General features: G+C 55.6%; 2 protein-coding genes across 8 annotated transcripts in view; both read left to right on the forward strand.

Moving 5' to 3' along the window:
* The first annotated feature begins 691 nt into the window (after positions 1–691).
* On the forward strand, positions 692–3,681 carry LOC132414680 (left-right determination factor 2-like). Of its 2 annotated transcripts, XM_059997460.1 has the most exons (5): positions 692–941; positions 2,235–2,263; positions 2,366–2,481; positions 2,705–2,947; positions 3,318–3,681. In XM_059997460.1, exons 1-5 carry the CDS (start codon positions 692–694, stop codon positions 3,679–3,681), a joined length of 1,002 nt encoding a protein of 333 aa, XP_059853443.1. The 2 variants fall into 2 exon arrangements, with proteins under 2 accessions (XP_059853443.1, XP_059853435.1); XM_059997452.1 differs by having other exon boundaries at positions 2,235–2,481.
* Positions 3,682–6,566: 2,885 nt separating this feature from the next.
* The window catches only part of TMEM63A (transmembrane protein 63A), a 33,233-nt gene continuing 15,357 nt past the window's right edge, over positions 6,567–24,442 (forward strand). For 2 of the 6 annotated variants that reach the window (XM_059997505.1, XM_069540084.1), the window contains exons 1-9: positions 6,568–6,676; positions 11,653–12,008; positions 14,987–15,066; positions 16,995–17,058; positions 18,013–18,050; positions 21,718–21,860; positions 22,590–22,641; positions 23,057–23,165; positions 23,946–24,016. In XM_059997505.1, coding sequence (XP_059853488.1) covers positions 11,823–12,008; positions 14,987–15,066; positions 16,995–17,058; positions 18,013–18,050; positions 21,718–21,860; positions 22,590–22,641; positions 23,057–23,165; positions 23,946–24,016 — 743 coding nt within the window. In that variant the 5' untranslated portion in view covers positions 6,568–6,676; positions 11,653–11,822. Of the gene's footprint in view, positions 6,677–9,827; positions 10,005–11,652; positions 12,009–14,986; positions 15,067–16,994; positions 17,059–18,012; positions 18,051–21,717; positions 21,861–22,589; positions 22,642–23,056; positions 23,166–23,945; positions 24,017–24,442 lie in introns of all 6 variants that reach the window. The other 4 variants (XM_059997496.1, XM_059997524.1, XM_059997514.1 and 1 more) reach the window with 4 other exon arrangements.

The following is a 24,442-nucleotide window of genomic DNA, read 5'->3' on the forward strand; positions in this document are numbered from 1 at the left end:
CCTCTGAATCCATGAACAGCCAGGAAGAGGGAGAGGATGGGCTTCCTTATTGGACAAAACCCCATTGGAACTAAATTATCCCAGGCTCCCTTGCCTAGGAAGACCCCCCAGAACACCGGGGAGAATAATGGGTTTTCCAACCGCGGACAGCCCAGGAGCTCAACAGCTCCCGGGAGCCCTTTGAACGCCAGGCTCAGACGCTCATCCCGGCAGGCGGGATCGGTCCTTAGGCAGAGAGTCCTGGTGTTGAATTGGTGGTTTAGCCGCGGCAAGGAACAGGCCTCTACGTCCACACTCCAGGGACGGGAGTTTGCTCTTTGACTTGCGGGACAGGGGATTTGGCACAGAATGAGATCCCTGCCTCTGCTTCAGGAAACAAGCTTTTAAATTTAACTGGTGAGGGACCCCAAGCCAAGGTAGAGGCTTCTGACCCACAACAATAGCCATCTGTCCACAGTCCAGACAGCCCCCTCCTCGGGGCTCAGGGACCTGTCTGGCCGCTGAACTCCCAGGAGGTCCGAGGGGTGTGACCTCCCTCCCTCCCGGGCTCCCTCCCTCCCACCACCCAGGCCCAGCCCAGGCCTGGCTATAAAGCTGGCCCAGCCTGGCCCTCAGCACACCCAGCTGGGACCCTCCCGGAGCCTCGTCCGGGGACACGTCCGCTCTGCCCCTGCGTCTCCCGAGCAGCACCATGCGGCCCCTCTGGCTCTGCTGGGCGCTCTGGGCGCTGCCCCTGGCCGGCCCCGGGGCGGCCCTGACCGAGGAGCAGGTCCTGGGCAGCCTGCTGCGGCAGCTGCGCCTCAGCGAGGCTCCTGTCCTGGACAGGGCCGATGTGGAGAGGCTGATCATCCCTGCCCACGTGAGGGCCCAGTACGTGGCCCTGCTGCAGCGCAGCCACGGGGCCCGCTCCCGGGGGAAGAGGTTCAGCCAGAACTTCCGAGGTGAGGCCCTCCCTCCCTGCTGCAGCCTGGTCCTCGCGGGGTGGGGGTGCGGGGGCTGCTCTGGGGAGGCGATCGGGGGCGCAGGCTCCACAGGGTGATGAGGAGGGACCATGGACTGTGAGGGAGGCTGGGCCCGGGCCCCTGGTCTCTGTCTGCACTGAGGGCCCCCCCCTTGGGGCCAGCAGGAGCTGGGCCAGGCTGGACCCGCTACCAAGGCCAAGGCAAGACCAGATATCCTGGGGTAGGGAAGCAAAGTGGAAAGAGGGGAGAACAGAGAAGAGAAGACAGACTGTCAAGGGGACTCTGTGCTGGTGGACAAAAAGGCTGGCCTCAGCAGAGACTGTTGCCTCAGAGAGAAAGAACCTCTGAGTTCAGTTCTCAGTTGTGATATTTGTTTTACTTTGTACAAGTCACCGAACAACTCTAGCCTATTTACGTTTCTGGAAGTGAGATTAAAGCAGCTCTGACTGCTTCCCAGAGTTGTGGGTGTTCTATGAGACGGGAGGTACCAGGTCTGAATCCTGTTGCAGCCTGTCACCTCCCTGGGGCTGGGGCTCTCCTCCTCAGTGCCCAGAGATAGACCCGGCCAGGTGTCTGGGAGATGAGGAGACCTGGACACTTGGGGGGGGGGGGTGTGACTGCTTGTGGTCACGGGGCTGGCTGGTCAGGTGGTCATGCTGCCCACCCGGAGCCTCAGGTGTTGGGGACATGTTGCTGGTGCCTCTGAGGAGGCTGTTGTACCCATCCTCACCATTTCCCTCAGGGCTCAGCAGTCCCACAAAAGTTGTTTACAGGCCCCTGGCTACTCTTCCTCCTTTGGGGGACATTTCACTGGGCATAAGCAGGGAAATGAGAGTAAATTCTGGGCTCTTCCTCTGGCTCTTAGGAAAAGCCAGTCTCAGCCGGTGACCATAGATTTTCACTAGCTGGGTCTTCTGCCGCCCGTGCTCCATTCCCCCTCCTGCCCCTTTGCCTGAAGAAGCCTGTGGGTTTGTAGTCCTCACTGGAAGCACCAGTCTTCGCAGGATGTCTCAAAGCTGCCCCTACCAGGTGAGGGCAGATGCCACTAGTAAACAAGCCCCAACCTCAGATGATGGGGGAGAGCCTGCTTGGCCCTAACCGTTTTTCTAGGAGTGGAGGTGCTCTCTTTCTGGCCTGGCCCATCAGTTTCCCAGCCCCCAAACTCTCCCTAGGGATTACTGGGGAAACCCTGTTCACTGGACCTGGGCCCTGCCACCCTCAGAGCTCCCCTGGTGCCCGGAGGGGCCCCGCTGACCCCGCTCGTGTCCCCAGAGGTGGCCGGCAGGTTCCTGGTGTCCGAGGTCTCCTCGCACCTGCTGGTGTTCGACATGGAGCAGCGGCTGCCGCCCCACAGCGAGCTGGTGCAGGCCGTGCTGCGCCTCTTCCAGGAGCCGGTTCCCAAGGCCGCGCTCCGCAGCCACGAGCGGCTCTTCCCGCGCAGCGACCGCGCCCGAGTCACCGTCCAGTGGCTGCACGTCCGCGATGACGGTTCCAACCGCACCTCCCTCATCGACTCCAGGTGGGGAGGTGGCGGCTGGGGTGTGGGGCGGGGGATGAGGAGGGGGGCTGGGCCCGGCGCGGGAGGAGGGGTGCCCTGGGGGAGGAGGGGCGGCGCGGGGGGCCCCTGGGGGGGGAGGGGAGGGGGAGGAGAAGGGTGGGAGAGGGCCCCCCCCCCGGGGCCACCCCAGCCGTCCCAGTCCCCACCCCTCAGCGCGGGCCCGTGTCTCCGTGTGGTGTCGCAGGCTGGTGTCCATCCACGAGAGCGGCTGGAAGGCCTTGGACGTGACGGATGCCGTGAACTTCTGGCAGCAGCTGCGCCGGCCCCGGCAGTCGCTGCTGCTGCAGGTGTCGGTGCAGCGGGAGCACCTGGGCCCGCTGGCCTCCAGCGCCCACACGCTGGTCCGCTTCGCCTCGCAGGGGCCGTCGGGCGCCGGGCAGCGGGAGCCCCAGCTGGAGCTGCACACCCTGGACCTCAGGGATTACGGGTAGGTGCTGTGGGTCAGATGGGTGAACCCGAATAATGAGGCAAATGGCGGAATTAAACTTATTTTGAAATGGGCAACTTTACAGGGTGCTATGGGAATGGATGAATATATATATAATTTCTCCTAACAGTCTTAGGAGTAATATCAGATCGAATTATTTATTTGGGGGTTATTTCTAGTTATCCATCCTTACACAAATATCCAGCATTTTGAACATAACAAGAGATGGACCATAAATCTCCCTCCAGATGCCCCACGAAGCCCTGCCCTGGGCTCCCTGACCTCTGCCCTCCCAGCTGACCTCTGCCCTCCCAGCTGACCTCTGCCCTCCCAGCTGACCTCTGACTCTGCCTCTCCTTGCCCTCCACAGAGCTCAGGGAAACTGTGATCCTAAGGTACCAGCGACCGAGGGCACCCACTGCTGCCGCCGGGAGGTGTACATTGACCTGCAGGGGATGAAGTGGGCTGAGAACTGGGTCCTGGAGCCCCCAGGCTTCCTGGCCTATGAGTGTGTGGGCACCTGCCAGCAGCCCCCAGAGCCCCTGACCTTCAAGTGGCCATTTCTGGGGCCGAGACAGTGCATCGCCTCAGAGACGACCTCGCTGCCCATGATTGTCAGCATCCCGGAGGGAGGCAAGCCCAGGCCCCAGGTGGTCAGCTTGCCCAACATGAGGGTGCAGAAGTGCAGCTGTGCCTCGGATGGGGCGCCTGTACCAAGGAAGCTGGAGCCGTAGGTGTGGGGTGCAGCCATGGAGGGACTTGGCTTGTGTGTGTGTCAGAAGTGTTCCAGGTACCGGGAGAGATGGGGGTTACTGAACCGTGGATGGCACATGTTCTGTGCTCTCTCCTGAGTTCTTCTGACCAGTCAGCTCACTTTCTGATTTTTGTTTCCCCGGAACAAGTCTCCCTGGCCACTGGGTAACCCCTGCCCAGTCTACCTTTTCTTGACATTATTCACTGCACTGTATCCTAAGCACTTATCTGTGTAGATTTTGTAACCTAAGAGGAGAAACCACAATTTGTCATTCATTGTTTCCTTGTCCTGTCACTGGATCTGGGCTGAGCTCTGTGGTATGGGTGGGAGATGCAGCTGCCACTCTGGGCTTAAAACCTAGGGTCAGGTATGGGTTGTGCATTCCCAACTCAGATAAGAAGAGTATTCTGCAAGAAACAAATAAAACAGATTTTATTCGGTATTGCTGTGTTTTACCCAGAATCCTGCAAATTGTGAGGGAACAGAAAGTTCTATAGGGATTCGGTCAACCAGATTAGAAAACTAAGGGAAAAGCTTAAAAAGACTTGTTCGAGGTCTCAGTTAAGTGATACAGGGTACAGGGTACTAGGATCAAAACGCATTGATTCTAAGGTGCCTGTCCTCTTAGGATTAAGGCAGAATTTATTTTGGTCATTGTTGTTGACATTTTTACTTTTCTGGGCACAGGGAGTGGGCTTTATTTCAATTCTACTTGATACAAAATTTTTAAAAATCTGTGATCAAAATCATCATCAATATTACAAGAATGTGGGTCACTCCTTTAGATTTGGGGGCAGATAAAGGGAGCAAATGATAAAATGGTGAATATAAGATTTTTGAATGCCAAGATTACACTGGCTTTTAAACTGAGTTTGATGTAGGATCTGGGCCTGGGGCGTGGATGTCTTGGATTCCTTGCCAGCCAGGCCGCACAGCTCTTATTAGCTATAAATTCTATATCCTCTAAATTTTCATTTTCTTGTCTATCAGATAGAGACAGTCCCTGACTCCTGTACTTTTACTGGAGATTTAAGGAAATAGTGTTTTGTTTTGTTTGTTTTTTAAATATTTATTTGGTTGTGCCAGGTCTTAGTTGCAGCAGGTGGGCTCCTTCGTTGTGGCATGCTTGTGGGATCTAGTTCCCTGACCAGGGATCAAACCTGGGCCTCCTACATTGGGAGCACAGAGTCTTAACCACTGCGCCGCCAGGGAAGTCCCAGAAATAGTATTTTTATAAGCACTCTACATACTGCCTGACACATAATGGGGGCTATGGTTATCTCAACTCACATTCTGATCTATCTTGGCCTTCTCTTGATTTTGAAATAACCAACGGAAAGTCAAATTTAGAAATCCCTTCCCTCTCTGAAATCAAGGATCCTAACTTTTCTCTTTGTCAGTGGCTCCACCAGGTTAGGGGTTAGAACTTTGCACTTCCCTGGGCCCCAGGGCACAGACCAGGCAGGGGGGCCTCCATTAACTGAGGCAGGGACGGAATAGGGACACGCAGGTGGGGCGTACGGGGTGGGGGGCAGAGACTGGACAGAGGCAGTCTGAGAAGCCAGGGGCAAGTCCGGCGGCCATACCCAGGAACCTGCTGGAGGTCAGGCGTAGGCCCTTGGCAGCCGGAGGTGAGAGCAGGAGAGATGAGATAGTCAGGCACCTGCGCAGAAGGACAAGGGCCGGGCTGAGCTGAGCGCAGGGGCCAAGGGCAAACTGTGGGAAATAACTAGCGGCTGGGGGTGGAGGAGAGGGAGGAAGCCGGATGGGACAAAAGGAGCTGTTAGAGAAGCAGGAGACATCCCCTACCCCACCCCACTCCAGAGAGCCCCAGGCTGGTGCTGGAGGTGTGGGCAGGGAGGGAAGGAGAACACTTTGACCATTTCCAGGAAAGAGGAAGGTCCAGAAATGGAAGACAGGTCAGAGGCCCTGCAAAGCCGCACACGTGCGGAGTGAAGGCCTGTTCAAGATTTACTGATTTCTAGTGCCGGAAGGGACCTGAGGGGAAGCTTCGGTCCCACCCCCTCGTGTTGCAGACGAGGAAACCGAGGCCTGCAGAAGAGGGCAGTTTGGTGCCACAGGCAGGCGGTGGTCTTCGGTTTCACAGGGTGCGGAGTCCTCACTGAACCCCGTCCTGCGTGTGGCCCAGCGCACACCCCGGCGCCCCCGGGCAGCTTACAGCCCAGTTGCGGAGGCCGCTGGCTCATAGGAAACAGCTGGGCTAGATGGGTGGCACCCGGCGGCCTGGTCCTGCCAGTACCCGCTTTGGCTCCAGGGGACCGCTGAAAATACTGCGACCTCCGTTTGGGGCCAAACGTAGGACGCACCCACCCACCCTCCACAGGGCGTTCCCCGTCCGGCTGCCCAGAGCGGTGGGGGAGCCGCGGCCTTTCACACTGGGATCCGGGTGACCGCGGACTGCGTGGAGCCGAGGTGCGGGCTGAGCCCAGCAGAGCTTCCCATCCTCCCACTCCCCCTGGCGGGCCGAGGAGCCAGTCGCGGAAATTCAGTGCAATACAGGACAACCAAGAACATTTGCTGATGCTCTCCCCGCGCCTCCCCCTGTGCTAGGCCCGGGGTTCCCCGAGGTGCCGGGGCAAGGGGGACGCGCCGGGGACTGGGGAGAGGAATTAGCCGTGGCGGCGCCCTCCTCGGTCCCAGGATGCGAGCCGGCCCGGCCGGGGTCTGCAGAACATTAGGAGGAGCTGCGCGGGCTGAGCAGCCGCCCCGGGGCCAAGCCAGGGCGGAGGATCGCCGAGGGGCGCACGGTCCGGGGCGCGGGAGCCGGCGGCAGCGCAGACGCCTGTCCCGCTGAAGCTGCAAATTGAGCAAGCAGTGGGCGCGGGTCTGCGCATGTGCACGAGTGCCGGAGTTTCACTTTGTAACTTGTAAGTAGTCTGGACGCCGCCCCGCCCGGCCAGGTGGAGCCAGACAACCTCCCCGGGCCGCGCCGGGCCGCAGCGCCGCCGCCGCAGGTAAAGGGGAAGAAGCGTTGGGAGGGGGGAATGTCGCCCTCCGCCTTTCCCGGGACGTGCAGGGCCTGGGGTCTACGTCAGGGTGCCATGTCTAGTGTCCGGTTCCGGGGTGCGGCCCTCCGGCCTCCGCAGCCCCGACTCCGGAGCAGGGGGTGACCGGGTGGGTGGGAGGAGAAGGTCCGTCCCTGGGCCACGCAGACCCCGCGCCCCTCTTCCAGCGCCGCGCCTCTCCACTTTCCTAACGACTTTTCGGGATTTCCCCCTCCAAGGCTCCAACTTTTCGCTTTTATGGCTGATCCCTTTCTCTTCCCACCCCTCTCTTTGGGGTTTTCTCAGCTGGTGTCGACCTCCCAGCCTAACCCGGAGCGCAGGCTGGGGGCCCTTCCTTCTCCGACTCTGCGAGGTGGGCCTGGGAAGGGGCCAGGCATCTGAGTCACCTGCTGCTGGGAAGGTAGAAAGCACCTTGGGGCTGCTCCCCGGTGACCGCTCCCGGCAGCCCTGGTGGAGTCCTGAGGAGGGAAGCTGGGGGTTTGGGGAGGGGTGGGGAGGGCGAGGAGAGCTCTGCCAGGAAACCCAAAACGCAGAGGTGCCAGTACCTGATAAGCCCGGCCACCTGAGACTCTGGCGTGGCCTCTGTCTTTCAGCTCAGGCGGTGTCCTGAAGGGCAGCAGGCCACAGCGGTACGCAGAATGACCCGCCAGCTTCCTTCCACGCTGAAGTTGTGTGGCTGTGTCCCAGCCCCACAGCGTGCAGGGTTTGAGGTTAAGCCAGTGGACTGTGCTCACCACTCCAGGCCCAGTGTGTACAAGGTGGCATCCTGGGGTCTTTCTCAGGCCCTGGCTCCTGCAGGGCTGTGGACAGTCGTTGGCAAGAAGGAAAGACTCCAGGTCGTCGCTTATTGGAGAAACGACCCATATTTCCCTTCTCCCTTCTGCACGCCCATTGTCTTTCTACCTTCTCCCCTCCTCTGACAGCTGTCAGGTAGTCCTGTGTCTGCTTCTGCATTGAGGTGGATGTGTACAGAAGCAGAGGCCTCCTTTTGCCTTCATTCACCTCTTGTTTGTTTAGTTTGGGGGCAAAGGTCTCCCTTGGCTGTTCACTGGGCTGTAACAGGAAAAATATCAGATGGGGTCCTGCTATCCCTCATGTTGTCTTTCCCACTGTCTGGAGAGGTGACAAAATAAGAGGAGGTTTTGAGTGCCCACGAAGGCTCAGTGCCTTATGGACGTTGCCTCTCACCAGCCCTGCAGGAGAGACGTCATTGTGCCCATTTTATGGAGAAGGAAGCCAGATCGCAGAGCGCTTAAGCCACTTGTCTAAAGGCACGTGGTGCTGAGACCCTAACTCCAGAGCCTGCTCAGGTGACTGCCGGCTGCCCCCGCCTCCCACTGCAGCCAGACCCTGTGCCGTTTCCTTGGCGCTCCAGGGCTCGTGTCTGTGGAGGTAAAGGGTTGTCCAGGTTCCTGGGCCCTGTTTGGTGGGGCTTTAAGGAGAGGTTTGCAACCTGCCATCTAGAACATCAGAGTCACCTCCTGTGGCAGAAGGCCTGGAGCTGCTTGTCATCCTAACAAGGTCGGAAAATTTGGTGATGATAAAAATACCCTGAATTTGCAAGAGCTGACGATGCTCGCACGCTTCCTGCAGCGTGTGCTGCCACTCCTGGCAGGGGCGGCGTAAAAGTCTTCAGGTGTGCTACGGGGGCCAGCAGCTACCAGCTCAGGTGGGCAGGGGGTTAGCCTTGGCGGCTGACTTCTTTGGCAACTTCGGGACCAGCCATGGCATTGAGCTCTCAGTCTCACTGGCCACAACCAGACTGTACGGTGTATGTGGGCTGAACTTTGCGTTGGGGCCTGAGTCACCTGCTGCTCACCTGGCGCCTGGGCCTCAGCAGTATATCTTGCCTTTCCTGAATGAGGTGATGAGCAGAGAGCTCTCTGAAAGGCATGGACAAGACTAGGCATTCACACATGCATATCTGACAAATATGGGATGAGTGAACATCGCCAGGCAGGGCGCCTTTGGCCACAGGGCCTACTTGGTGGTTTGGCCCCTGCCCAGCACCACCAGTCTTTTGCCCACTGAGCTAGCTCTCTCCCGGTCACCACCAGCTGAGTTCCCTTCTCTCCTCGTCCCGTTCCTTCTGAGCCTGGCGGGGCCGCCCTGTGGTGCGTGTGTTTCCAGCTGCCCTCTCAGAGCGTGCCCGTTTGGGAGGATGCAGGGGGCTGGCCCTGGAGGGACCGTCATGGTTCAGCAGAATCTGGACTTTCCATGGGTAACAGACTACAACGAGGCAGGAAGTTCTGAGGGAGAACGCGGGCCCCCAAAGCCGTGCCCTCATCTGGAGGGGGAAGGCAAGACAGGCCACCTCTGGGGAGCCCTGAGGGTCCATCCCAGGCTGCTGGGACCTGATGGCTGACCTCACTGAGTCCTTCTTATCAAACCTTGTCAAACCACCCAGGGGAGCCTGTTTGACTTAGAGGTGTGACTGGGGCTGAAGTGGGGAGAGGAGCCTAGGTACCTGCTTCCCGCGGGGCCTCTGCTCTCCCAAAGCTCAACACAAAGCAGCGTTGGTGGGGCTCATCCTGCCCCAGCACCACTGCAGTAGCTGCCCCTTTCCAGGAACAATGCTCCCTCTGTGACCATTTTATGGGGGTGGTTTTTTTCTTTCCACTTCACTTTTCAAGCCTTCCTTGTTTGTTCTGCTGCATTCCTTTTTCCTGATTCTAGCCTTTGGGGGCCCTGGGGAAGCCTCTTGGGGCCTGTATGAGGTCCTGGACTCAGTCTTCCTGGAGCCTACAGCTGCCAGTACTTCTGTGGGGGGAGGTCCACTGCCCTGGCTTCAGCAGGGCCTTGAGCCGTTGGACAAGAGGGGGCAGGCTGGACCCTCAGGTGGTGCTGGGGAAGAGAGAGGAGAGAGGAGCAGGGCAGCACAGAGGAGCGTGGACCCTCCGTAGTGCTAGGAGTCTGGGGAGAGAGCCAGGGCAGGAGGGAGCGCATTGGAAAGAACCACAGGCTCCGCACGAGCGTTTGAGTTCCGACACGTTGGGGCACGTGTGAGTGCAGGGGAAGTGTGCTGCAGGGTTTCAGACCAGAAGCCCTGAACTGGAAGAGGGCAGCTCCCACGTGCCTCTGACGGTCTGTGTTCCTTCAGGGAAGTCTGTAAAGGCTGGTGGCCCATGACCCCAGTCAGGAAAGCCCTGCAGGAAATGAGTGGCGGACCTGAGGCAGCTTGGGAGGGTGGCCAGGGCTGCCACTGTCTTTGCTAGAGCCTGCATCAACTGAGGTCCTCTCCAAGGCGTTCATCCACACTTCCTTCCCCTGGCATCTGGTAAGTGCGGGGGACAGGAAGGAGGGGCAGGCCTTTGCCAATCAGTGTCAGGCTGGGCGTTCTGCTGGGGTGGTGCCAGGGGGTGGGGTTTAAAGGAGGGAAGCTAAGACCATCTGTCTGCCCGAGGCAGCTTTTGTGGCTCTGCCATCACGTCCTCTGGCCATTGCCCAGTCTCTTATAGGGATGAGAGAGTGACTTGGCCTTCTGAGGAGTCCTCCCATGCCCTTGACCTGCCACCTCCCCCCACCCACCCTGCACTTCCTGTCGTGTGTGTGTGTGTGTGTGTGTGTGTGTGTGTGTGTGTGTGTGTGTGAGACTGTCCCCAACCCAGCCGTCCCAGGGGCCAGAATTGGGAATCACCTTCTCCCAACATACATCCTGCCAGTATTACCGGGTAGTCCAAATATCTGTCTGTTCTCTGTACCTCCTCTTCTTGTCCCCAAGATTTTTGTCCCTCTAACAGGTAGAAAGACCAGACTTAGCCGAAGTCCCCTGGGAATCTAGGTTAACCAGATTTAAGGAGGTGGGACCTTGAGAGGAAGGTGTTGCTGAGCATTTCTCCAGGCTCTTCAGCCACAGACAGTGTGAAAAGCAGGCCAGAACTTGGCTACTAACTCTGGGGCCTTTGGTGTTTGGAGATTTCCATTAGTTTCACCTGGGTTACCAGGAGCCTCGAAGGAAAAGTCAACAACCAGCCTGGAGCGATATTTGCTTTGGAAATGCTGGACCTTCCAGTAAGGCTAGGGGTGTAGGAATGAGAGGGCAGAGCCTGGGGAGTGCTCCAGCGGTGCACGGTGGGCGACTCAGGGGTCCCTGAGGAGGCCTGGGACCCCATCCTCCTCACCCTAGACCACCCCCTTTTGCCTTCTCTGTCTCCTCTCCGCTACCCCTTTCCTGGCTTTTAATCTCTCACTAAACTAACCCATGTGTGTAGCCGGCTGCAGAAGGAGTGTGGTGTAGTGGAAAGAGAGCTGGCGTCTGGGACCCAGGAGGCTGGGTCTGAGACCCAGTTCTGCCCCGACCAGCTCCTTAATCTTAATCTCTGAGCCTTGGTTTCCAAGTGTATGGAGTGGGCCTGTCTCTGAGGCCCCGGCCTGACATCCTATGAACTCTTGTCTGTGGCTCAGATGTTCAAGAGTTGTTGGGCTTGCCTGGTGGCGCACTGGCTGAGAGTCCGCCTGCCGATGCAGGGGACACGGGTTCGTGCCCCGGTCCGGGAGGATCCCACATGCCGCGGAGCGGCTGGGCCCATGAGCCATGGCCACTGAGCCTGTGCGTCCGGAGCCTGTGCTCCACAGCGGGAGAGGCCACAGCAGTGAGAGGCCCGCGTACCGCAAAAAAAAAAAAAAAAAGAGTTGTTGCACTTGGACACTCTTCCTCCTCCTTTGTTGATTCCTGTGCCCTGCCTGGTCTCCCCTGCCTGCCCTCCAGACCTCCCAGGGTCCCGCTGCAGGAATGACTTCCCGGCAGTCATCCCTGAGGCTGGAGGAACTTGGCACCCCTTAGGCAGGCACCACAGCAGCTCCTGTCCTCCCCTGTCCTCCTGTTCACCCCCGCTGGGGAGGCAGCCAGCTGTGTCCTGGGTGAGCCATCCGCCCGGTCCATCTGACCCTCCGGGCTGTTCCCACAATGGAGCTATTCTCTGTAGGCTCTGCCGGGCGCTCGGGGCCGGTGTCTGCCTCTCCCCGATCCCTGTGCCCCACCAGCCCCTGGAGGAGACACCCGCCCTTGGCTCTGCCCGCGCTGGCCTGGGAAACCACGGGAGACTTGGAGCCCTGACCCTCCGCCGGGTCCCATTCTCCAGGGAGGACCAGCACGATGACTGACTCCCCATTCCTGGAGCTGTGGCAATCCAGGGCGGTGGCCATCCGCCAGCGGCTGGGCATCGGGGACCAGCCCAATGACTCCTACTGCTACAACTCGGCCAAAAACAGCACCGTGCTCCAGGGGGTCACCTTCGGTGGCATCCCCACTGTCCTGTTCATAGACGTCAGCTGCTTCCTGGTGAGACTCCTTGGGAATCGTGTCAGTTATTTGTTTGTTTAACCTCCATCCCCCAACTCCCCACCACCCCAGGGCTTTCTGGGAAACTCAGGTGAGGAGCCAGCAGACATCCCTGGGTTGAAGTCCTAGCTCTGCTACTTCGCAGCTCTGTAACCTTGGGCGTGTTACGTAGCTTGTTTAGGCCTCAGGTTTTTGCTCTGTAAATGGAGGTAATAATTTTTACCTCGAAGATTCTGGGACAAGATTAAATAAGGCAATGTGTGTAAAGAATACACATTACGATTCTTTGATTATTACCATTGTTACCGAGTTACCAGCCCGTCATGTGTCTAAGGCCCCTGGGAAGGGTCAGTCCACAGGGATGAGAGATGTGAATGAGCATTAGAGCAGCTGCAATTCCCAATTTATAAATGTCACCCCCCTGTTCCCCGCTGGGGTCCCTGGGCCTTTAGAGGATCAGACGAGAAAAGGAGAAAACTGGGGAAAGGCGAGCTCAGTGCCGACCCTCATAGGTGGCCTTTCTTTAGTTCAGACCTCCTTGTTCCCAAAGACCGCCCCCCCAACCCAATCTGAAATATGCCGTATTCTCCCCTAGACTGGCTCAGACATGCTAGGTGAGATTTACTGGGGCTCAGAGGCACCTTCTTTTGACAAGTGCCCATGGGATGGTTGGTCCCTCTTGTCACCTTCTCCTCCCATGTAGTGGAGGCCATCTGATTAAACAGGGTAAGAGGGGACGGAGGGAGTAGACCCCTTGGACTGCTTTGGGCCAGAGGTTAGGTGGGGGCCTGGGGGAGGGGGGTTAGGGTAGCCCGAGGGCCCCCGTCCCTGAAGGAGGCGGGTATCCAACCCAAGTTTGCTTGGGGGGAAAAATGTTCATAGGAAGAGGGAAAGGGAGTCCTAACTCCTCTTTGCATTTTCCTCCCTAGGATTAAAGTCTAAATTGTTGCCTTAGACTTTTGCTACATTTGTTGGTCCTCTAAGGGCAAATGTGGGAACCCGTGTGCTACTCATGTTGCTTTTACGAAAAAGGGCTCTTTAAGTGCCGAATAACCCACGTCTTGGAGCCAAAACCCATTTGTAGGTTGAGAACAGTCATATCTACCAGCCTTGGTTGGGAGGAGGGAGGAGGCAGGAGAGTGGTGATGGATGTGAGGGTTGGTGGGATTCATGGAGGAGGGTGGCCCTAGAGCTGTGATCCATCCAGCGTCTCCAGGGAGGGGAGGGTCTGGGCCAAGGAGAGAAGTCCGGAGAGGCAGGCTGGGGTGGGTATGTCTTGGTTGAGAAGAGAGAGTAGCTCTCCGGTGGAGTGTGCTGGTGGGGGTGGATTTGTATTGCAGGAGGTTACGGGGATTGGGGGTGGGGTGGAGGAAGGGACCCACCAAAGAGCCAGAGGGGCCTGGAGGAGAGAGATGCGTGGGAAATGTCCACACCGCTCGAGCCAAGGGAGCAGCAGCCAGGGCAGAGGGCAGGCGCTTGCCAAGCCGCCTTCATGTTTATCCGACAGCAGGACTCACCTGCCTTTGAAAATATATCACCAACTTCCAGATTCACCTTGAGAAAATTCTGCTGGAACTCAGCCCCTCTGGGGTCCAAAACCCACATTTTTTTTTTTTTTTTTTTATATCTTGAGAAACAGAGCAATTTTATTTGTGCTTAAACATGAAGGAATACCAGAAAGAGTATCATGACGTGAATAAAGGGAATGTCCAACACGGACAAATAGGACGGAGAAAATGCCAGTTTCCATGTTTCCTTTCTGCATGTGCAACTCAGCGTAGGAGGCCCTGATTCACTACAGCGTTGGGTGCTCATTAACTACAACAACTTTCTTTCTTTTTCTTTCTTTCTTTCTTTTTCTTTCTTTCTTTCTTTCTTTCTTTCTTTTTAAATATACAATGTTCTTTATTATAAATTCCATTTAGCCAATTCATTCATTAATTTTTTTAACATCTTTATTGGAGTATAATAGCTTTACAATAGTGTGTTAGTTTCTGCTGTATAACAAAGTGAATCAGTTATACATATACATATGTTCCCATATCTCCTCCCTCTTGCGTCTCCCTCCCTCCCACCCTCCCTATCCCACCCCTCTAGGTGGTCACAAACCACTGAGCTGATCTCCCTGTGCTATGCGGCTGCTTCCCACTAGCTATTTTACGCAAAACCCACATTTAAAACCACAGTTCCTGACTAGGGCAGGCAGGGATATACTGATTAAAACGCTGAGCCCTGAAGGGAGGGAGCCTGTCCAGGGAGGGGAGACAGGCAGGAGGAAGACAGAGGACCTGCAAAGGTGGACACGGAGGGAGCGAGGAGACAGTCTAGAATCGACAGACTTTTAGAGCGGAAAGGGGGTTAGACTTGAGTCCGGCGCCTCGCGTTGCTGTTGGGCACACAGGCCTGCCGAGGGCCCCCGCGTGCTCTGCACCAGGCGTCCCCGGGGCTTGCCTCCAGGAGAACCAAACTCAAGATAAAGATCTGACCACTTCTGGCTCAGCTTCCAGGAGCTCTGCTACCTCTGTTCTGTAATGAAAAATGCAGCTCTATGTAAAGTGAAGGAGGGAGCTGGTCCCCAGGGCTGCTGTGAGGGCCATCCTGCTCAGGAGACCCTGCAGGCACACCAGGGCTGAGGAAGGCCGTGGCTGTCAGGGCTGCCTTGAGACTAAAAGAGCAGGACCTGAGTGCTTGACTAGGGGGCTGCTGGGGCAAGCTCCGTGTCAGTGTTGACAGCCTCTGTGGCTTGGGCACAGGGGACAGGAGCTGGTGAAGGGGGTGAGCACAGCATTGAGCCCTTGAGCTGTGTGGCCTTGGGCAGCTCCGTGCCTTCTCTGGCCCTTTTAGCCCTCCTGAGTCCGGCGGGGCGGGGGGGCGGGGGGGTGTTGGGGGAGGGGTGGGCTTTGCCCCTAAGACAATTGCCCCTAATTAGAAGCCATCCAATATGCTTTTACAAGACCTGATTTCTTTTCTACTTTTAGTTTTTAGTATTGGTATTTTCCATCATAAGAAGAAACTTCTGGGATTATGGCCGCATTGCCCTGGTGTCAGAAGCAAACAGGTAAAAAAGACTCATTACGTCAAGCGTCTGTGTGTGTGTGTGTGAGAGAGAGAGAGACAGAGACAGAGACAGAGACAGAGGCTGGGATGGGGCTGGGGGCTTGTGAGGCCCACCAGGCACAGCCCACACATGATGCTCGTATTAGATTGTGTTCATTAGTGTGTCTGCCAGGCCTGTACCAGAGACTGTTCCCTCTGCTCTTCACCACAGACCTGTGAGATTAGCCTTGGTACCTTCTTGGTGGCGGTAAGAAAACCATTGCCCACACACCCAGCTTTCCCCCGGGGCTCGGAGCTGGCCCGCGGCGAGCCAGCTGCTTCGGGCTACGGAAGAAATCTAGTTGCCTTAGATACTTAAGGCTTTCATCATCAGCTGAGGAGGACGCCAGCTTGCTTTCTCGCCTTGGACATTTTCAAGTGTATCTCCTTTGAGATTAATTAGTTCGGGGCTGGGGATGAGGCGAGCTGGATTGAGAAGGGCAGCAGGGCCGTAGGTGAGCTGCTCCTCTCCTCTGGGTCAGGGTCAGCCAGTGGCCCTAATCCGCCCGCTTCGGACACTCTGTCACACAGCACAGACTGCCTTGGCCAGGACTCACGTCCTTCCACCTCCACCCTGGGCTCTCTACGCATGTCACCTGAAGGGGGAGAATGAGTGCCAGGTCTGCACAACTGGAATTTCCAGCTCCAACTAGCTGTCCCACACCCCAGGATCTTGTGCCAAATGCAGCAATAGGAAGCGATTGGGGAAACAGACTGGTCCGGGCTGTCCCGCCCAAGCCTCCCCGGGGGCTCCGCAGGCAGACCCCCACCCTTGCTCCTCAGGGGGTTCCCATGTTGACATGCGGTCTGTGCAGGAGGGCGATGGGGGTGTCTGTAAATGCACCTTCTTTCCCCACAGTCTCCACCCTGGTGTTTGCGGAAGCCCAAGGGTATTAACCTTGGGGTAAGGTGCTGGGGCCTCTGCTTCAGCTGTGCGCCAGCCTTGGACGGTTTGGGGGGAAACGTTTGAAACACCTGGTGCCTTTTTGGCACATTCACTCCTAGGAGGGCTGAGTACTACAAGAGACTAGAGCACCTGGAAATCAGGGGCCTCCACACTTCCGTGGCTGTGTCATCTTGGTCAGGACGCTGAGCTCGTTCGGTTGTTTCCTCTTGCCTCTTCTTGCCCGTAGGGTTACCATGAAGGTCAATTGAGGCAGTTCTCTGGAAAGGCTTTGAAAGTTGAGCTTCACCAGGCCTTATGCCATGAGAAGTGGGATGGTGAAGCCAGGAGTAGGAAAACAGAGAGAAAAGCAAAACGTAGCATATTGCAAACACCTCAAATTCACAGCGCACGGGGTGTTTTTATGGGTTACTCAGAAGCAAGGATCTGCCCAAATTAGCAATGTGAAATGCCCTAGTTCATCAAGTCTAAAACGCTCATCTTTGGCATTTTCTCATCTATGAAATTGGGTGCAACTTATTATCGATGGTGATCATGGTTAATTGACAGCATCCTTTACTCCTTAGTGGTTCAAAAAATAATTGTGCCCTTTACAACCAGTGGTGTCTTAGATTTGATAAAATACAGTATTTATTCCAAGTTTTATTTGCTCTATTGGGAAATATATTGTAAACAGGCAACACTTTGAAGTCACTGTACGTAGACCAGTCACAGGGCTGAGGTTCAAGGGTGTGGAGCACAGGATGGTCCACTGACACCCTGACCCCCTGTTATTCGTCCCGCGTAACATAGAGTTTGACGTCTCACCAAACCTTGGAACGGTCGATGCCCTTGCCTATATTTTTCACAGGGTGAGTTATGTTTTGTTCCAGCCACCGAGCACCAGTAGCTTTGGTCCTGAGCTCTAAGAGGCAGCGAGATACTAGACATAAGTTTTTAGACCTTTTAAAAGGATTATCTGCCATTTTTCCCTTTTGTGTTTCTAGTGAGTCCAGATTCCAGAGACTGTCATCTTCCTCCTCAGGGCAGCAGGACTTTGAAAGCGAGCTGGTTGGTATTTAAGGGGCAGGTATGGTTGTGGCTGCGGGATGGGGGCTTGCAAGGATGGGCAGTAAAGAATTGGCAGGGAGAGGGCAGTTGTACTCCTGCTGAGCCGCTAACTCTATACCCTTGACCTTGAGTGGCACATGCTGGTGAGAGCTCTTCTCTGCTTTGACAAAGACACCTGAACTTGGGAAATACCACAGCAAAGGTGGCAGCTGCGTGATCCAGGATCGGGAGACTTTGATTAATTCTCAGGCACCTGGCTACAGCTCTTGTCTGTGTTATCATACTTAACGGCTTTGTGTGACAGTTAATTATTGACTTGCTTGCTAGCTTATGAGCCAGCTGTGGGCAGGAACCGAATCTTATCCAGCCCTGTTCCCCACCTCCTGACACCCAGTAGGTGCTAAGTGACTGTCAAATGAATGACGAGCAAATATTTGTTTTTCCCAGCTGGTAGTCCAGCTTGAAGTGGTATCAAGTTGAAGAGATACCACGGACGGACACTAAAACCCATGAAACCCTTTCCCTCTCTAAACCCTGCCCCAGGGAACTGTCCAGTTGAGTGGGCTTGGTTCCTTGCTTTTGTCTTGCATCTCATTCAGTTATCTTGAAACAAACAGAAGCCCCCCGTCAGCTTCTCCAGAGCGGCCTTGAACTTTCATCAGCTCTCCATTCAAGTTGCACCATTTGACCCAGGAGCCTGTATAATTCCACAAATTGTCAAAACTTGAGAGACGTTCACAAGATCTCCAGGCACAGGATGCATGTGACAGAGGACTGGGAACACACCGACTCTGTCGCGTTTGGACAAGAGGGTTGCTTTGCTGAATTTGGGACAAAAGCACTGCTTTTTATAAAACGGGAGGTTAGGTGGTTGTTTAAAGTCAAAGATGATGATTATGTCTGCCTCCGAAAAACAGAGATTGTTGGAAGCTAATCCCTGTTCTCCGTTTCCAGGGATGCTGCCCCTGGCTGACTGCGGTCTTCCGCCTGCAGTGAGTACAGCGCGGGTGGCTGGAGGTGTCTTTGTCTGGGTGGGTTTGTTTGGGTGTCGGCCAGTCAGCAGGAGAGAGCCAAGCTGCCTGATCCTGAGCTGGAGTCTCTCAGATACTTTTCAGTTCAGACCCAAAGCTATACTTGGGGGCTGAGAATAAAGGTGGCCCAGGGAGCCCCTGTGCAAGCTAATTAAAGCTAATTTTTTGCATTAGGCAGGAATTATATCTACGTACTATTTAACACGGATATATTTGGATGGAAGCTCTTCTAGGCAGTGTCATGTCTTTGAATTAGTGAAAAGTGGAGAAATAATGATTGCTTAATATATTCAGCTCATGTGGTTAGAAGTTTTCTTTTTTTCCTTAAAACTTGGGCCCCTTGGGCTTCCCTGGTGGTGCGGTGTTTGAGAGTTTGCCTGCCGATGCAGGGGACACGGGTTCGTGCCCCGGTCCGGGAAGATCCCACATGCCGCGGAGCGGCTGGGCTCGTGAGCCGTGGCCGCTGAGCCTGCGCGTCCGGAGCCTGTGCTCCGCAACGGGAGAGGCCACAACAGTGAGAGGCCCGCGAACCGCAAAAAAAGAAAAAAAAAAAAAAAGAAAAAAAAAACTTGGGCCCCTTGGAGAGAAATCCTGAAAGAGGCGCTTGGTGATTATAAGCCAGTTAGTCCCCTTGCATGTGGTGGGAGAGCCAAGCTGCGAGTCTCAGCTCTGCTGCCTGCGGCCGTATTGCATCCTATCTGAGAAACCGCCGTTGTAAGACGCACAGCACCGAGAATGAGAAAATGCTTCCTATTGTGCTGTGATTGGCTATGATCCCAGGGTGCCCCCCATTTCAGAGGTGTTGAAATATGGAAATGCCATCTTAGAAGTGATGAAATGTGACAGTTCTAGGACATTGGGTATGTCCCTCTCTCTGGGCTTCAGTTTCCCCAACTATAAAAGCAGGCTGAGAATAACACCTGCTCTGTCTAGTTCAAATGCATTCACACGCGTGAGCGTGTTGTGAAGAGTCCAGGCTGGTGAGAATTGTTCCCAGGGGAACTGGCAGAAGGCATGTTGTGCAGAAGAAACCAGTGAATTCTGGTCTGGAGTAGGAGGGGAGGTTTCTGGGAGGGAGGAGGGGACAGAGGTGGGAGAGGTAGGTTTGCCAGCCTCGCCCTTCCCTGCCCACTCCAAAATCATGTCAGCGTTTCCTCCGGAAGTGTCGGAAGTCATGCATGTTCTGTGCAAAAATCCATCACGTACAGAACAGAATTCATAGGAAGAAATTTTAAGTCACCCCTACCCCTACCTCTGAAAGATGCCCTCGGCATGTTTCCCTCTGCTCAGCCACTGCCCATGGCACCGCTGCTTGGGACTTAGGCCATTCCCCTACCCTGGGCTGTGCCCCCCACTCTCTGCCTCGATCGGGTGGGGCAAAGCCAGAAACTTTGACTCATCATCTTCACGTTAACTAGCAAAGGCTGCTGACGGTTTGCACCGCAGTCCATACCCACTGTTTCTATCACTCCATGTCCCCTTCCAGCCCTCTCTGCGAGGACCTCACTTCTCATTGAGTGAGGCCATACCCGTACAGTTGCGTATTCTGCTTTGTCATTTTAATGCTGTATCAGACATATTTTTCCATTTCAACTCCCACTGTTTTTTCTCTTCTGTTCCTGCCACAGAAAGGACTACACTTTGACTGTTTTTAAGGCTGCAATTAAATTTTTTTTTTTTTTATTTCGCGGTACGCGGGCCTCTCACTGTTGTGGCCTCTCCCATTGCGTGGCACAGGCTCCGGACGCGCAGGCTCAGCGGCCATGGCTCACGGGCCCAGCCGCTCCGCGGCATGTGGGATCTTCCCGGACCGGGGCACGAACCCGTGTCCCCTGCCTCGGCAGGCGGACTCTCAACCACTGCGCCACCAGCGAAGCCCTGCAATTAAATTTTAACAGCTGCTCACGCCCAGCGTTACAACTGACATTTAAAGAGGCCTCTCAGTTTCCTTCCAGATTGCCTTTCCCAGCAAGATAGGGAAATTCGAGGTGTATCTCAAGAAAAAATTGTTGATGAAAATTACTCACTTATTGGTTTTATTTTTTAAAAATATTTATTTATTTATTTCTTAGTTGCGGCATGCGGGATCTTTTTAGTTGCGGCGTGCACGTGGGATCTAGTTCCCCGACCGGGGATCGAACCCCGGCCCCCTGCATTGGGAACGTGGAGTCTTACCCACTGGCCCACCAGGGAAGTCCCACTTATGGGTTTTAATCTTCACCAGTGTTTGTTTAGTAAGCACGTATTGTGGCAAAGTATATGCATTTTGGTAGTGTATTTAGAAGTGAAAACAGTGTAGTCAGTGGCAGAACTTTGTCCTCCAGGTAAGCAGTAAAAAGGGATAATATTAGCAAGCGTACCGCGAGCGTCCACCCGGCACCAGGCACGGCGTTGGGCCTGGATCCTCACTGCCTCCTGTGCACCTGCTGAGTGACCAGCTAGCTAGCGGGTCGTAGCCTCCCTGCTTTAGGTCCCAGCCTCAGGTGGGTGCTGTGACCCTCTCTGGAGGCAGCTGAGCTGGAGTCCACCGTGGTCTGGCTGGCTGGCTGCAGAGCCCTCGCGCCACACCTTTCACACCTGCCTTTTTATGCTGTGGCCCTTGCTTCCCTGAGCTCTTTCTTCCCAATGCAGGGCTTTCCCTGTCTTCTGGAAGCAGGATCCTCAGGGTAACTCCCTGTCAGGAGAATAGGAAAACAGGAGACACCCCCCTCCCCTTCTCCCTCTGTAGCATGGAAGTCTGGCTGTCAGAACCCAGAATCTTCTGGGTCCCCAAATGACCTGGAGACTCCAAATACAGCACTGAGGGTGGGAAAGGGTGGAGCAGGTCGCCCCCCGCCTCTGGGGCCACAGCAGGGACACAGGGAAGAGGCAGGGCCAGCGGGATGGACTGAGCCTTACAATGTTTAAAGCAGTAGCTCCAGGGACTTCCCTGGTGGCCCAGTGGTTAAAACTCTGCGCTCCCAATGCAGGGGGCCCGGGTTCAATCCCTGGTCAGGGAACTAGATCTCGCGTGCCACAACTAAAAGACCACACACGCGGCAACTAGAGATCCCACGTGCCGCAATGACGGGCCGCACGCGGTCACGGAGATCCCACACGCCTCAACGAAGACCGGCACAGCCAAATAAATAGATAAATATTCAAAGATAAATAAAATAAAGCAGTGGCTCCACCTCTGTCTCCCAGTTTCCCTGAGGAGGAGACGGGAGGAAGGGTGGGAGCCGTGAGCCTGGACACACACAGCTTTGCTCAGGAGATTCTCAGCAGCCCTCTTATCAGTGGCTTTGCTTGTCCACGGGTGCAGGAAAGGGATGAGGGATAATTGTATTTACACACAAACGTGGGCACAGATGTTTCTAGAGACCTAAAGTGGAGCAGTGGCAGGTTCCTTTGTCCAGGAGTGTGGGGCGAGGGCTGAGAGCTCCAGGCTCTGGAGTTCACATCATAGCTCTGCTGTTACAGGCTGGATGTTTGTAAAAGTTAATGTGCTGTTTCTGTACCTGTTTCCTCATATTTAAAAAAGTGGAGATCAAATTGGGACCTACCTCACGGACGGTCATGAGGGTTAAATGAGATCATCCCAGCCTGTTACCACTACTCACTAGGATTCCATGTGTGTCTTGGCCAGAGATGACCAGATCCTGGAGTGGTGTGGGGAGGACGCCATCCACTACCTGTCGTTCCAGAGACACATCATCTTCCTGCTGGTGGTGGTCAGCTTCTTGTCTCTGTGTGTCATCCTGCCCGTCAACCTCTCGGGGAGCTTGCTGGGTAAGGACTCCTCATCTTGCCTGAGTTGGGCCCAGGCAGAGCAGCAGCCCTGGGGAAAGGGCCTCATTGTGGTGGATCAGAACCCCGGGATTCATGCTCAAATTCAGATGTGAGAAGGTCTCAGGGTGACTTTCTGAACTTTTCCATCTGCTTAAAGATCTGGAGAAGAAGCCACCCCAAACCTGGGCCAAGAGCTGGGGCCCCTAATATCCAAGTAGGAGGAAGACCCCAAGACTGATCGGGGGCTTTCAGAGTGTGTTTTGTAGTTTCCTGCCCCCACCCAAAATCAGGAGGCCACAAGTAGTGGATCCAGAAGATGTCTGTGTTGCTCAAAGTGAAAATCAGAGCGTGGCGTTCTATTTCCCAGCACCCACAGGAATCCGGTGTCCCCATCACGAATCCACGTCTTACGCCCAGTGATTCCCAGCCTTGGCTTTGGGAACAGCTTAGGGTGTTTCTAGATTTCTCAAGGAATGCCACAAGACTCTCAAAGCAAGATGAATTCAGATTTTGACTTTACCCACCTGGTAGGTTGAGAAGTTGCCAGAAGCATCTTGGAGTAAAGCAGAGGCCTTGGTTGGTGTAGCTCTGAAAAGACCGGATACAGTCCTCTGACTTCTCGGACATCTTATGGTGCTGCTTCTCAGAGCTCCACAGACCAAGGCTGTGCTGCCCCCCTCCCACTCCCCTAGTGTGACCCTGCAACTGAGTATCTGTGCTTCTCTGCAGACAAAGACCCTTACAGCTTTGGGAGGACGACCATCGCAAACCTACAGACGGAGTGAGTTCGAAGTTGGGGGGCGTGAGGGTGCTGATGGGTGAGACCAAGGAGAGGGCGGATTCTGGAGCCCGGGATAGGCCAGAGGTCGTCCAAAGTGAGCGAGTGAATGTCTGAAAGCCTCTTTGCTGTTGGTGCCCGCTGCTGGGCTATGGGCATGGACATGCCCCAGGCCGCCGTTGTTTTGCAGCGGGTTTTAGGAAACACAGAGGGCCCCGTGGAGCTGGTCTTCATTAGTCAGGACAGTGCCCTCTCTAAAGGGCACTGGCCGCTCAACCTCTGTTGGAGGAATCTGTTGTGCTGAAGCCTTTGGCCCTCAGCTCAGTGCCATGAGGGTAGCCAAGCCCAGCCCTGCACCCTCACTCCCTGCCTGGGAGCCCAGCCCTGAGGGCAGGTGGTGTCCCTCCCTCCCCCGCAGCAACGACCTCCTTTGGCTGCACACCGTCTTCGCTATCCTTTACCTCATCCTCACTGTGGGCTTCATGCGGCACCATACCCGGTCCATCAAGTACAAAGAGGAGAACCTGGTGAGTGAGGGGCGGTGGGGGGCTGGACACGTGCTGGGGAGGGTCTCAGGTGGGAGCTGGGGAGGAGTGGTGCCAGGCTCACTCCCCAGCACCACGATGGCAGTGAGGGTAAGGAGGGGCCTCAGGCTTGCAAATGGGTGCTCAGAATCGGCATTAACATTTTTTTCTGGTAGATTGTTTTAGGATTTGGCTATTTCCCCCCATTTTGCCAACTAGCCTTTAGATTTGTGGGGTTTGGGCGTGTAGTTACTGATTCTAAGTAACTTCCAAGAAGTTTGAATTGAGAGCAGCTCCCTCTCTCATTGCAGCCCATAACTCGATGGGGGGAGAGGGAGTTTCTATTACCTGGTTCCAGGCCTGGGTCCTCCTCTGATCTGCTGTGTGACCTCATTTGAGTCACTTCCCCTTTCTGGGTTCTTTCTCAGTCTCTTGTCATGCAAAGGAGGCTCATCGAAATTGCTTTGGAAATTTTTTTTGGCCACACTGCGTGGCATGCGGGATCTTAGTTCCCTGACCAGGGATCGAACCCGTGCCCCGTGCAGTGGAAGCGCAGAGCTCTAACCACTGGACCACCAGGGAATTCCCTGGAAATTTATTCTTGACTGCCTAGAAGAAGATGCTATGTAAAGAAGAGACTTCAAGGCTCTGTCAGGCCAGGAAGGCAAGCACCTGAGCCTCTGAGTCCCCATCGTCTTCCCTGAGGAGGCTTGAACAGGGTGTGTCCCCCTGGCAGACTGGCTTGCCCTGGTGACTTTTCTCCCTGGTGTGTTTCTGCGGCAGGTGAGACGGACCCTGTTCATCACAGGACTCTCCAGAGACGCGAAGAAGGAGACTGTGGAGAGCCACTTCCGGTGAGCAGGGCCACTTCCACTGGGAGGGAAGGGGAGAGACACCCTAGGAGGACTTGACCCAGCCACAGAGCTGCGGATGCTGCGCTGGGCAGGCTCTCCTGGGGCTGTGAGGGCCTGGGCTGGGGCGGCACGTCCTCTGCCGGCAGCCACGGCTGCCCACGTGAACGCAGTAGCCAGAATACAGGCCAGGGTGTGGGGCAGATAAACATCTTGAGAGCTCAGGGGCAGAGAAAAAGATTCATAGAAACAACACGCCCACACATTCCCCACGAACAAAAAAAAGAAAAGGATTCACCCTGGGCTTCTCTGCGTCGGCTTTGCAGAGTAAGAGATGCCCGAGAGACAGCAGTCTCGGAGGCGGGGAGGGACCTGGGCCCCGCTCTGCATTTCGTGGTTCAGTCTTCTGCTCAGCACGTGTCTCTTGAG

The sequence above is a fragment of the Delphinus delphis genome, chromosome 1 (genome assembly GCF_949987515.2).
Source record: "Delphinus delphis chromosome 1, mDelDel1.2, whole genome shotgun sequence".
Classification (NCBI taxonomy): Eukaryota; Metazoa; Chordata; class Mammalia; order Artiodactyla; family Delphinidae; genus Delphinus; species Delphinus delphis.

Excerpts from the sequence above, each read along its gene's own strand:
- LOC132414680 (XM_059997452.1), top strand. The coding sequence starts at position 692 with ATGCGGCCCCTCTGGCTCTGCTGGGCGCTCTGGGCGCTGCCCCTGGCC. Across the intron at positions 2,482-2,704 it reads ACCTCCCTCATCGACTCCAG|GCTGGTGTCCATCCACGAGA; the intron begins GTGGGGAGGTGG and ends GTGGTGTCGCAG. Across the intron at positions 2,948-3,317 it reads CTGGACCTCAGGGATTACGG|AGCTCAGGGAAACTGTGATC; the intron begins GTAGGTGCTGTG and ends TGCCCTCCACAG.